Consider the following 12,962-nt stretch of genomic DNA (forward strand, 5'->3'; position numbering starts at 1 on the left):
ACCAGCCAACGGACTAGGTACCGCGAAGGCGCCTCGAGCTGCGGTGAAGAAAGGGGACTCACGGGTCACTCGTGGAGTGCTGGCCTCTGTACTTCAGTGTAAAAGGAGCTCAGGGGAGGAGCTTCAAATACCCCAATGCACAACTTTGTGATACCTCGGGAAGTAGGTGCAGTTCCAAAAATGCAGGATGTCCAGGAGTTCCGGTCCCACGTCTCTCGTGTCAGCTACGGGTCTCAGCTTTGCTGGGAGCTCGGGTCAGCCTGAGAGATGTCTGGAAGTCAATGTCCTGTGTCACAGATTCATCGGGATCCGGCGGGAGCCTCGAAAATGCAGACTGGCTAAGATGCAGTTGGTGCCTGTTTGAACAGGGTGGTCACTCCTTGACCACAGGCAAGATTTCTTTTGTCTTCCAGTCGATATTGAATGTTGAAGGTCCAAGATATATGTTGCAGAGTTTCATCCAGGGTAATCTAAAGTCCTAGGGACTGGGGTTCTATACTTATTGTGAGTTTAGGGGTTGGACTAACTCTAAGGTCCCTCCTATGGGTGGACCTGGGGAGGGGGTGATTACACCCCTTCTCCTTTGACCAGTTTCGTGCCAGAGCTGGGGCTGAGTGCCCCAGCAACCGTTTTGAACTGGGAAATGCATGGAGCACCTTGTGTGCCCCAGGCAGTGTCTGAAAAGCATTCACTGAATGCAACCCACCCTGCCCCAATACACTAAAGCCTGTCTAGCACCTCCCTGCCTGGACAGGAAACCTATTGTCCAGGCCTCTTCTGCAGGAGTTTCGTCCAACAGCAGGAGGGCAGACTTGTGTCTGTGGCAGCAGCATCCATTTTGTGATGCTGGGGCTCTGTTTAACTTTAACTGGGTTTATCAGTAACTACATGTCTTCTCCCTCTAGAAGGGTAGAATGCTACCCCCGCCGCCAGACATGGCGGGGGGTTTAGTATTTCAAAGTGTTTGACACCTTACATGACATGTTTTGATAAAGCCAAACCAAAGTTAGCATTAACCGCGAGGATTATAATGCACTTAAGAGTATATTGTATGGCTATATCATTGAACACCTATAAGGAGATGGTTCCAAAAACTGCAGAGGGGCTCAGCTCATGCTAGGGCACCCTCTCACACAAAACCAAGCACTCTGCCTTCAGGATTGTCAAGGCCTGCCATAGGAGTGACCTATAGGTTACTAAGTGTCTATATATAAGGTAGATATAAGCATACTATATCTAAGTAAGGGGTGCTTACACCACCTTACCCAGGCTGCAAGTAAAGACCTGTGGTGTCAGTTTGGAAGGCTAGCCAGTGGTGGCACAATACATGCTGCAGCCCCTGGTAGGCCTCTGGGGTCCCTATGCCCTGGGTACCTAAGGTACCATATACAGGGGCTCACAAGGGTGACCCAGTAACCAATCTGGCATGTACCTAAAGTACATGGTATCAATTTAGAGAGAGAACAGCTAGGCTGTGGGCCTGATTAGTGGGGCCACAGCCATACTAAAGTAGAAAAACCAGTGAAACACAGCAAAAAGTGGGAGTAACCATAGGAAGCAGACCCTACTCTCCTACAATAAAAATAAGTATTCTTCATATGAACTTAATATAAGACCACAAACGACAAAAATCCACAATACTATACTTAAAGTTGACTTAAAGATGATACACGTTGCTTAGTTCATAGTTGATGATAAATGCGACACATATCTCATCAAAGTACCTGAATGCTAACACAAAGTGGCAAAAAGGCTCGCAAAAGGGGAGATGTGTCAGTTCCGTGATCGGAGGGAAGTGATGTGTCGTGCCTCAATGCCTGTGCAGAGTAGGGGATGCGTCGTGATCCTTACCGGTGCGGGGTTGATGTGTAGATTCTCGGCTTGCGGTCCAGTTGCGATGCACAAGATGGCGCCTCGATGCGATGATCCTGGTGCGATGTGAGAAGATGGCGCCCTTGATGAGGCGATGCGATGACGATGCGTAGACGCCCTGGCAGCCTTGCGACGACTCTGAACTTTGGAGCAGCGACAGGCTCTGCGACACACTCCTCCGGTGATGCGATGGCGACTCTCTTGATGGCGTCACGCTTCTCCAGTGATGCAACAGCAGGCAGCTTTGACGAAGACACGCTTCCTGGGAGGTGCGGCGGCGGCACGCTTCTCCGGCGATGCGACTATCTCAGCTGCGGCGGCGACACGCTTCATCTCGATGCGTCGCGCTTCCAGCTCCCAGCGACACGCAAATGTCTGTAGATAGAATTCCGAGCAAGGAAATTCACAGGGGGAGCTGGTAGTGAAGTCTTTTGTCCCTGAGACGTCAGCAGTAGGCAAGCACAAGTTTAAGTCCTTGGAGAATATTCTGTAAGATGATGAAAGTCCCTAAAAAGTTCCTTCTCGTTTCCTTGTCGATGAAGAAACCACGGCAGGCCAACCGAGCAAACAGCATACTGGCAGAGGGGCAGTCCAAACTCCTGCAGCTTCCTTGGTTCTTCTCCTTACCAAAAGGTTACTTGTTCCAGAACTGATCTAAAGTTCTTGGGACTGGGTCCCAATATTTATACCCCAAAATCCTTTGTTCTCTGAAGGCAGAGAGGCATCTGCCTAGTCCAAACCAGTTCCTGAGCACTTTGTTTACATGACTCCTTCCTTCCTTTCACAGTGCAGGGCAGAGACATCAGACGCCCCACGGGAGGTGGAGCCACCATAGGGGAGGGAAGGCACAGCCCTGGAGCACTTTGTTGACAAGATTCCTCCTCTCCTTTCACAGTGCAGGGCAGAGACATCAGACACACCACAGGAGGTGGAGCCAGCATTGTAGTCCCAGGTGCAACTCCTCCCTCCCATCTAGATGCAGATCTCTCTATTCCCCGCTTGTCTGCCCCAGCCTGTCTCCTGGAATCCCCCAGCCCTGTCACTCAAAACTCCAGACAAGGAATACACAACCTAGCAGAGGCAGGCCTGGACAGTTAGGCAAGAAAATTCCTACTTTCTAAAAGTGGTATTTTCAAACACAGAATGTTAAAACCACCTTTACTAAAAATATGTATTTTATCATTCTGAGTTCAGGCATACTAAATTCGAATTTTTACCATGTTCCCTGAGTCAGTTAGGATTATAAGAATGTAATAATCTAACTGCCCATTCTGGCCTATGGAGAACAGGTAGCCTTGCAACAGTGAAAAACTAAAATGGCTGTAACTCACTATTAGGACATGCTACACACACCAGGGCATGACCTACCTTATACTTACAATGCACCCTGCCTTTGGGCCTACCATAGGGGTGTCTGATATGAAGAAAAGGGAAGGTTTAGGGACTGGCAAGTGGGTGCACTTGACAAGTAGACATGGCAGTCACAGACTGCACACAGGCCTTGCAATGGCAGGCCTGGCACACACTTTACAAGCTGTTTCTGTGGGTGGCACAACCAGTGCTGCAAGCCCACCAGCAGCATTTGATTTACAAGCCCTGGGCTCACATGGTGCACTGTACTGGGGTCTGACGAGTAAATCAAATAACCCAATCATGGAATCCCTAATCAATACATCAATTTAACATAGGGAGCACTTGCACTGTGGCACTGAATAGCAGTATCACAGTGCCCAAAGCATATAACCAGCAAAAACATATAAAAACAGAGGAGGCAATCAGTAAAAATGGAAGGGAAACTCACACCAATGATGCCAGGTCTAACAACCATCAATCTGGCTTTCACCGAGGTCACAGCACGGAATCTGTACTCAATCGCATTATGGATGACATTTTAAAAATGCTGAACCAAATGAAATCTATCCTCCTCATTCTCCTTGACCTATCATCTGCATTTGACACTGTTAATCACGCCAAACTACTATCCATTCTTGAAAACAGGATGGGCCTTTCAGGGATTGTGCTGCAATGGTGTACTTCGTTCCCCCACAACAGATCCAAAAGAGTCCAGGTGAATCAATCCCTCTCTCAGCCCTCTACAGTAACTATGGATGTTCCTCAAGGGTCCGCCGTGTCACCAATACTCTTCAATCTATTCTTGGAACCACTAGCAAATGCTCTGAACTCCGCGAACAATTTTTTTCATATGTATGCGGATGACACTCAACTATATCTGAAAATCACCTCCCCAGAAGATTTCATTACACTACCCTGATGAACGCGCAAAATTGGTTCACGGAGAACCACCTCCTGCTCAACGCCTCCAAAACGGAATTCCTCCTCATCACTCCCCCTAATCACACTCCCAAGATCGACCTCTGGATGAGACATCTTATAGCTTTCAACTACTCTCGCCACATTATTGCGTCTGCGAAATCCCTAGGAATTACAATAGACATGCACTTGAACATGAAGAATCAAATCCGCAATGTAACCTAGGGAGCTAAGTACCAGATGAGTATACTAAGGAATCTCAAACCATTCCTCCCACAGGAAGAATTTAAGCAGGCCGTGCAAGCTTTTGTACTACCAAGGCTAGACTACAGTAGCACCATGCTTTATGGTCTTCTCAAACATAGCCTGGCCCCACAAAGAGCTTCAGATTGATTGATTGGTAGATTGTTTCTTTTTGTACCAGTAATCAATCACATATCCCCATCCCTGAATACCTAAACTGGTTGGCTTACAAAGCAAGAATACAGCTATAGATTGCCTGCATGACTCACAAAACCCTACATTTTAAGACCCCAATTTATCTGGCTTAAAAGCTAGAACTATCAACAGGGCTGCAAATCCTCACAAATTGCAAGTTCACTGCTTCTGAAACTGCAGATCATCCCCAGAAAGAGTCACAGAGCCTTCTCAGGCATTGTCCTGAAGATTTGGAACTCGCTTCCACCAGACGTCCTTCGAATCTCATCCACCGCTTCTTTCAAAAAGGAAGTGAAAAAAATATTAATTAACAAGTTTCTACCCTAAAGAGCCTTGGCTCTACTGCTTATTATTCTGCCTGCTCCTGTGATGCCCTAATTGTTTACTACATTGTTGTGCACTTGGGAAGCCCAGCATTACCATGCTATACACATCTATATAATGAATGTTCTTTTCCCTCTATTGTATCCATACTATCCTAACTGTGAAGTGCTCTGATACCCACTTGGGTCTTGTTTGCTCTATACAAAACTTTATAAATAAAATAAATCGATTTAAAACCAGTAATTACCCTAATTTCTGAGTCAATCCTTGCAACAGCCATTGAGTGTCCCAATTGTAGTTCACCTTCACTTCCCACTGTTCTACTTAGCCCTCTCTGCAGGGTCACCCCCAAAACTTTTGCCTTCACCCCTCCTATTTTTGCTAAGTTTTGATTTTGTTGGCACTAGGACTGTGTGCATCTTACCACTGCTAACCAATGCTAAAGTGATTGTGCTCACTCCCTAAAGTATGGCAAAATTGGCTTACACCTGATTGGTATATTTAATTTCCATAAAAGTCCATAGTAAAGTGGTATACTATATCCCCAGGGCCTGTAAATTAAATGCCACTAGTGGGCCTGCAGCACTTATTGTGTCAACCACCTACGCAACCCCTTAAAACATGTCACAGGTCTGCCATTGCAGCCTGAAAGCAGTTTTAGACAGACACATCGACATGGCAAAATAACCCCTTTGCCAAGCCTTAAACTCCCCTTTTATTGCATCAAAGTCACCCCTAAGGTAGGCCCAGGGTAGCACATAGAGCAGGGTGCATTGTAATTAAAAGTTTGGACATGTACTTTTAAGTTTTACAGGTCTTGGTAGTGAAAAAACCCTAAATTATTTTTCTACTACTGTGAGGCCTATATTTCTGATAGGATAGCACTGGGTTGCCTTGCTACATTTAATAAGTGCAAACATTTGATTAGGACCCCTCTTTAATGGTGAAGTCAGATTTTAAGTCGCAATCCTGAAAATGCCACTTTAAAAATGTTGTCATTTTCCTGTTCTAATTATTTGGTGCCTGTAGCCTATATCCTTGGTCCCATGACTAGGTGTAGCTGGGAGTTAGCCTGTGTGTAGTGCTCCCAGACAGTGTGCAAAGGGGAAATAGGTGTTGGCAGGAAAGGAAGTGTCACCTACCACTCTTACATATCACCAAGGCTCTGCCTGAGGCCACACGCAAAGAGTTTGACATTAGGCTGTTGGGACCCCAGACAAGCTGGGGCCAGGGTGGGGAGGCAGAAAATTTCAGATACCTCTAGGGGTGGAAACCTCCAGAACCTTCTCTTACTTCAATATGGTTATCGGGTATAAATAGTGGACACTCAGACCCAACTCTTCAGTAGACCTCTGGACCTGTGGAAGACTCAGAAGGACTGCTGTGCTGCTCTGCAAAAAGGGCTGATACTCTGTTGCCCTGCTGCCTGAATGAGAAGGACTGGACCAGCACCTGGACTCTACCTGCTGTGACTCTTGCCCCCAAGCAGTGACAACCCAGTCCTGGACCTTGGGAGTGGGCCTTAAGATGCTTTGCCAGCCCTTCTATGATCCTCTGAGCAGAACCAACGCAGTGCAACACATCTTCAGAGCAGGACCTTGCATCACAGCCTGTAGCTTCCTCAGGACTTCCACTGCGCTACACATCTTCCACACAGGACTTGGCATCCAAAGCCCCTCTTCAATAGCTTTCTCGACGAAGACGCAGGATTCTCCCTTGCAACCCAGCAGCTTCCTCGGAGCTGCTGCTACACAACGTAACCTCAACATGGGATCTCGCAACACTCTACAACCAGGATTTAGGGTACTTTGTCCAGCGGGCCTAACTTGGTCCTTGTATTTGGCCCACTCTTCACTGTGGTCAACCTGAACTTGTGACTGTGTCCGAGTCCGGCGCGACCAGAAGACCAAAGTTTGCACTTTGTGCTTCGAGCAGCCGCGGCCCCTGCAGGTAAGAGCAGTGGGGCGGTAAGACCGGGTGGGGGGAATTTCGAGAGACGGCCATGAGGGAACATTTTATTATTTACTTAATTTTCCCTTGTGGTCATCTCTCAAAGTCTCCCCCCACCCGGCCCACTGCTCTTACCTGCAGCAGCTGCAGCCGGCTTCTAGACACTATTGTCACTTAAATCTTTAAAATTGCAAATTGTCCTGATGAAGACCCGCTTGTGACGGAGAATAAGTTGCGCTCTGACCTATGGTCGAAACGTCGATGTTGCAACCAGACTAGTCAATGCAGCTTCCCTGACTGAATCATAAAAATCATACAGGAGATGTGTATTCATGCTTGAAATAATGGACAGTTCAACATAACCCCTTTTTATGTTATCCATTTCATGTAGTATATGTACAGCACTTTTTTCACCTATCACCACAAGTCACCTTTCTTGCACTTCAATCACCTTATTGTTGTGTATTGTATTGTTTTATTGACAGCTTTTTGCAATAATATGTATTCATATAATACAATTTTCAGTTTGTGACTATAAATCGCTGGTCTTTGTGGTGTGTTCTAAGTATTACGATTAGGTACCTAAAAAATATTGTTGAACCTGTGTATCACTTGTCTGTATTATTGGTTATTACTAAAGTGTACAGTCATACTGTATTTTATATGTTGTACAAAAGAAATGGCCTCTTTCCCGACAGAACCACTCCTTCTATATTGCACATACCCAGGTTCTGAGCGACACAGGGTCACCCCATTACTACTATTGGTTTCCTTTGTTTGCTATCAGCTGCCAGACTAGTGAGGACGAAAATTCAATATAAAGGAAAAACAATATCTCCGTGTTCAAGTAGGAAACAGGTTTTCAAGATTGGACCAAAGACACAGGCCCAAAAATATTTGAATCTCTTTGTTTTTATAGCAAACAAAAATTCCAAATGTGTTAGTGTTAATAGCAGTGGTAATATTTAGTAAGAAAAAAGCAAATAAGAACTGGAATAAGGTACAAACACAATATAATTCAAGCCTGTGAGTAGAAGAAATACTAAAATGGGAGTATAAAATCAGGAGATATTGGATGGGTGTGGTAGTGGTGAACGAACAGCAGGAGAATTGGACAGATAATCAAAATGGGTACACTGCTGAATATAAGAACCTTGATCAAAAAAGTGAGAGCAGTACTCTGTTTTGAACAGAACAAATGTGGATAGAAGTTTTTTATTGAAATAAAATTACAGACGAATGTTATAGGTGCAGGAAAACATTGAGCTAATAGACTTTAGCAGAAATCTTGACTGAAGTTAGATAATGGCAGCTACACGGTCCTTAAAATTCATGATAATGCCATAGAAAATATGACATTAAAGGTAGTGGGGGAGTTTAGAGCAAGAATTAGTGTATAGCAGAGTCGGAATAGTGACCCTTCACAAAAAGTAGGAAGTATCCTCAGTTGAGCTCCATGATTATATCCTATGAAATCAAAGGAGTACATGAAAAATAGAGATTTGCCTCTGGGGAGATGATGTCTGATTTCTACCACTTTAATATAAAAAAAGAAAAAGTATGCCTTATACATAGCAGGTTTTTACAGGTGTATTACATGGTTTAATTGAGGTTATGCATCTGGCCATATCTGAAGGAGTTAAGCAGCACAAATACAAGGCAAAGGATAAACTAAGGACTGGCCAGGCACCAGGACCTGATTAAGACTTTGATCTACAGGTTACTTCATTACAAACTTCACTGATATGATGTCCACCTTATTTCAAGTGCCATAGGCAGTATATCGGTCACATTTCTCATAGGGTAATCCTTCCGCCAAACTCTAAATCAGGGCCAGAAACACTTCTAAAACGGTTCCAGTTATGGTTCCTTTGGTATGGAAGTAGATATGCCTGTAAATTCTCTCTGTTTTTTTGTAAAAACGAAATGTATGCAAAAATAGTTGCCTATAACGTTTATGATGCAACATTCAAGAACACATACCAGAGACAGTTTCTGTAGTGTCCAGTGACCAGCAGCCAAATAATAAATAACCAGCATATGTAAAGCACACAGTTACCTCCGGATAGGTGTCTCGGCGCTGGGGGCAGTCAGGAAGATTAAGCGAGCTATTGCCCAGAGTCAGAAGGTGTTGGGCTAACATGCCGCCGGTGCTGGGGAATCAAACTGTGAGCCCCCGTGTTCTGAAGTCAGCCACCCTGGCCCTGCACCACACCTCTTCCCTTGGGAAAGGGCCTATTTCCAAATCATTGTGCTCCATATAGAATAAGATTAAGACCATAACACCCCAAGGAACGAAGCCCCTCAGGCCAGTGATCTGGTACTCTGCCAGGTTTATGGATCTGCAAAGAGGTGTGTGCCTCTCCTCTCAGAAGGAAGTGATGAGGAGTGTGCCAGAGCTGTTACTCGCCAGGGAGCATGGCCAAGTACCTCTGCAATACCACATACATTGTAATAAATGCTTTGCTCATTATGGCGTAGTAAGGATGTTCAGATCAAGGCCATTGGCCCATTCTTTGGTGAACAGTACTTGCTTCCATCCACAGGTGCTGAGGTTCTCAAGCAGTGCAACATATGAGATGCTTCAGCACTATTACTTCAAATTCTACATTTTTCTACACGCCTTTTCATACAGTAGTGCCTTTTTGAACCTATTACGCTGCAGTAAATTTCAATCCAAAATTGGCAAACGAGAAACACACATTCGATTCTAACAATGAGCTGTGTTGGGTGTTAAAGGACTCGAACCCTCAAAATGGGACTACATGAACCCAAAAGCACTTACCTGTTGTAAACTGCCTTGGCTTTAACTTTCAAGTCTAGTACACTCTCCAAATTTTGGAATTAATTTCTTTTGTTATATATTTGTTTACATTTTTGTGTTCAATAGCATATTGTGCTTTATAATATAATATGTGTGATGGTGCTATTAATTCAAATGAGTTTCAAATAATTTCTAAAAATAACAGTACCACATACAGTGAATGATCTCTGTGCGTGTTATGTATTAAATTGTGATGTAACTCTTGGCCAGTGGGGGTCCTGATTTAGTGTTTAACTGTTTCCTCCCCCATGGGCCTTCATTGGATCAGACCTCTTAGTGACTGTTCCTGTATGATGGGCAGTGGAAGACAACATGCACAGAAGCAGAGAGCTCTGGCTTTACAATCCATGTCTTTTTTTTCTGCACAAGATGCTTCATAATCTTGCATTTGTAACCTATCCCCTACTGCGATGTTAATTATTGACATTTTGTTTTTCGAAACACAGCTCAAGTTGCCATAGTGTTTGGTGGAAATACCCTGAACCACGTCCTCAATTTGTGCCGAGGCAACTTTGATTTTCTTGAACGACTTCCTAAATCACTTCTTTTAAACATTATTACCTTCCTGGATCTTGAAGATATTGCGAGACTTTCACAAACTTCACGCACGTTTCAAAAGGTAAGAATTTAATGTTATCCATCTAGCTTTCTGACCAGTGAATATTTGACTAATCCTGGAATATCTATTTCTAAATGTTTATGGGCTATCAAAATATAGACGTTACTCTCTCAATTATTTTACGTTTCGTTTGTAAAACCTGTTCACTGACAATATCAAAGTATGTTGCAGTGGGAAAATCGTAGCATGAGCCTCGTGGGACTTTTATAATCTAATTTTGAAAGTATGAATATAAAACAGACACAACTGTACGTTAGTTTGATCTTTTTTAAAACATTTTATTTATTCTCAACCTGAAAAAGAATAGAAATGGCTAATGTAGGGCCATTCCTAAAATTAAAGTGATGGTCTGATTTTTTTTTTTAAGTTTGAATAATTACAGGAGTACTTGTCAGAGGCTGTGACTGTCTGAACATGGATGATATGCTTGTGTGTGAAAATATCACACCACATATATAAGGGGTTTGCCCAAATCCTCCTCTACTTTCTGAGCTATCAATGTATTCGAAAAACAACAAAAAAAATGATGTGGAGGAACAAATATCCTAAATAGTCAAAATAGTATACAATTAATTACTCCTATATACTAGTTCACTGTCCTTTCAAATTCATATATATTTTTTTCAATAAGTCGCATTCATTATTCATTCCAGATCAAACCCATATTTTATTTCTTAGTTCATATCTGGTTAGGACCAATCTTTTTTTTGTGTATCAACTTTAAAGAGAATAATCAGACAAAAATATATACACCATACATATACAACACATACAAAATTACAACGGATCAAAAAAATTATTGATTTACTAGACCCCACATTTTTTACAAGTGTCTGTTCCAAAAATACATTGCGGTCCACTGTAAGGTTATCCTTTGCACATTAGAGGTATCTTCTCCACCTCAGTGCCAACTTTATTGTGTGCAAGTCCGTTATTATATCACAATAATCTTCAACGGATTCCTTCTTCAATTGTCAACGTGTTTCAGATTACTTGGGCCTCATCAGGACAGGGGTACGAGGCAAAACCGCTCACTGGAAAGTATTGTGGTCTTGCCGGAGTGTAGGAGAGGGGCAAATCCTAACGTCACATGGCGTTGTCTCAATTTGTTAATAATCCAGCCCTACTGCTGCTGCTGTAACAATCCTCCAATGTAATTTATCTGTGCTAGAGAGCTAATCTTAAGCCACAAATGTGCCCTTTATCAATCATTTATTGCGGCCCCATTCAAACTATCTACTACTGTTTCCTCATGATCTGGCACACTTCACCATGGGCTCCGTCAGCGTCTCTGTGAAAATATAGCATGCGTACATTTGGTTGTTTGTGGGTGTTTACTACCTTTTGCAGGTGTACCTTTTATTTTTATTTATTTATTTTTTGGTGTTTTGTATATCGCGAACAAGACCCTTTCAGGTGACAGAGTGCTCTATAATAATGAACCAAGGAAATTATAATACAAATTGTGTCAATGTACAGGGATGAAGAACAATAATTGCCAAAACATAAATGGTAAGAGTGGGAATAGGAACAAAAGGACTGGACATAATATTAGGTCAGGCAAAGAACAATAGGCAACAGAGCGCTGTGTAAATGTGAACTAGACACAGGAGAAAGAATAGTGCTGAAACCCAAGGGGGTGGGTAAGGATGTCTATAGAGTCCACGACAAAAACAGGCAGGGATAAGTTGCTCCTTATGGTGAGGGAGTTAAGACCTCAGAGTGAGAGGGATTTGTTGGATAGTAGAATTTTTACTTCATTTCTGAAGAGGAGTGTGAATGGGTTACTTCTGATCTCGGGAAGGAGAGAGTTCCAGATTTTGGGGGCAATTTCGGAGAAGGATCTGTTGTAAGTGTTCTTTTCTCCGACATTTTTCTGTCTTGAGTAGCAAGGATCTTGTTCTTCTGGAAGGTCTGTTTCTACCTGATAGTGTCAGTTTCTGAGTCAAGTTGGATATGCTGCAGCCTTTTATGGCTCATACATGCAATTGTAAGGTGGATCCTAGCCTCATAGGGTAGCCATTTCAGTGGTTTGGAGGTCAGGGGTGATATGATCAAATTTGTTTAATCCAGTGATGAGCCTGGCTGCTGAATTCTGGGTAGCTTTTAGAGGTGAAAGTGAGATATTCGGTAGGCCTACCAGGGTGGCACTACCATATTCTGATTTCGGTAATACAAGAGCCTGATCCGCTGTTTTGAGGTCAAACAAGGGGAGGAAGGTTTTTTTTTCCCTTAGATTATGTAATTGATGGTTAACTCCTCTGGTAGCGGCACTGATGTGTTTTGTCATGGAGATGGTTTTGTCCAAGGTTATACCTAGCGATGTACTAGAGTCACTGGTTTGTGGGGTTCAATTCAAGGCAGCACCTCCCCAGACAGGGTTTGTGTATTGGGGCAGGGAGGGCTGCATCAGCAGATGCTTTTCCAGACACTGCCTGGGGCACACAAGGTGCTCCATGCATAGCCCGGTTCAAACCAGTTGCTGGGGCACTCGGCCCCAGCTTTGGCGCGAACCTGGACAAAGGAAAAGGGGTGTAACCACCCCCTTCTCCGGTCCACCCATAGGAGGGACCTAGCCAGGTAGTCCAGCCCCCATCCTTAGTATAAGTATAGGAGCTGTGTCCCTAGGACTTTAGATTACCCTGGACGAATCTTTGAAAGACA

At 43.7% G+C, this 12,962-nt stretch overlaps 1 protein-coding gene across 1 annotated transcript in view; it reads left to right on the forward strand.

Moving 5' to 3' along the window:
• Positions 1-12,962, forward strand: part of FBXO36 (F-box protein 36) — a 107,378-nt gene that overhangs the window by 44,247 nt on the left and 50,169 nt on the right. Inside the window, exon 3 of the mRNA XM_078668160.1 lies at positions 10,126-10,298. Coding sequence (XP_078524286.1) covers positions 10,126-10,298 — 173 coding nt within the window. The remainder of the gene's footprint in view (positions 1-10,125; positions 10,299-12,962) is intronic.

The sequence above is a fragment of the Lissotriton helveticus genome, chromosome 11 (assembly GCF_964261635.1).
Source record: "Lissotriton helveticus chromosome 11, aLisHel1.1, whole genome shotgun sequence".
Lineage (NCBI taxonomy): Eukaryota > Metazoa > Chordata > Amphibia > Caudata > Salamandridae > Lissotriton > Lissotriton helveticus.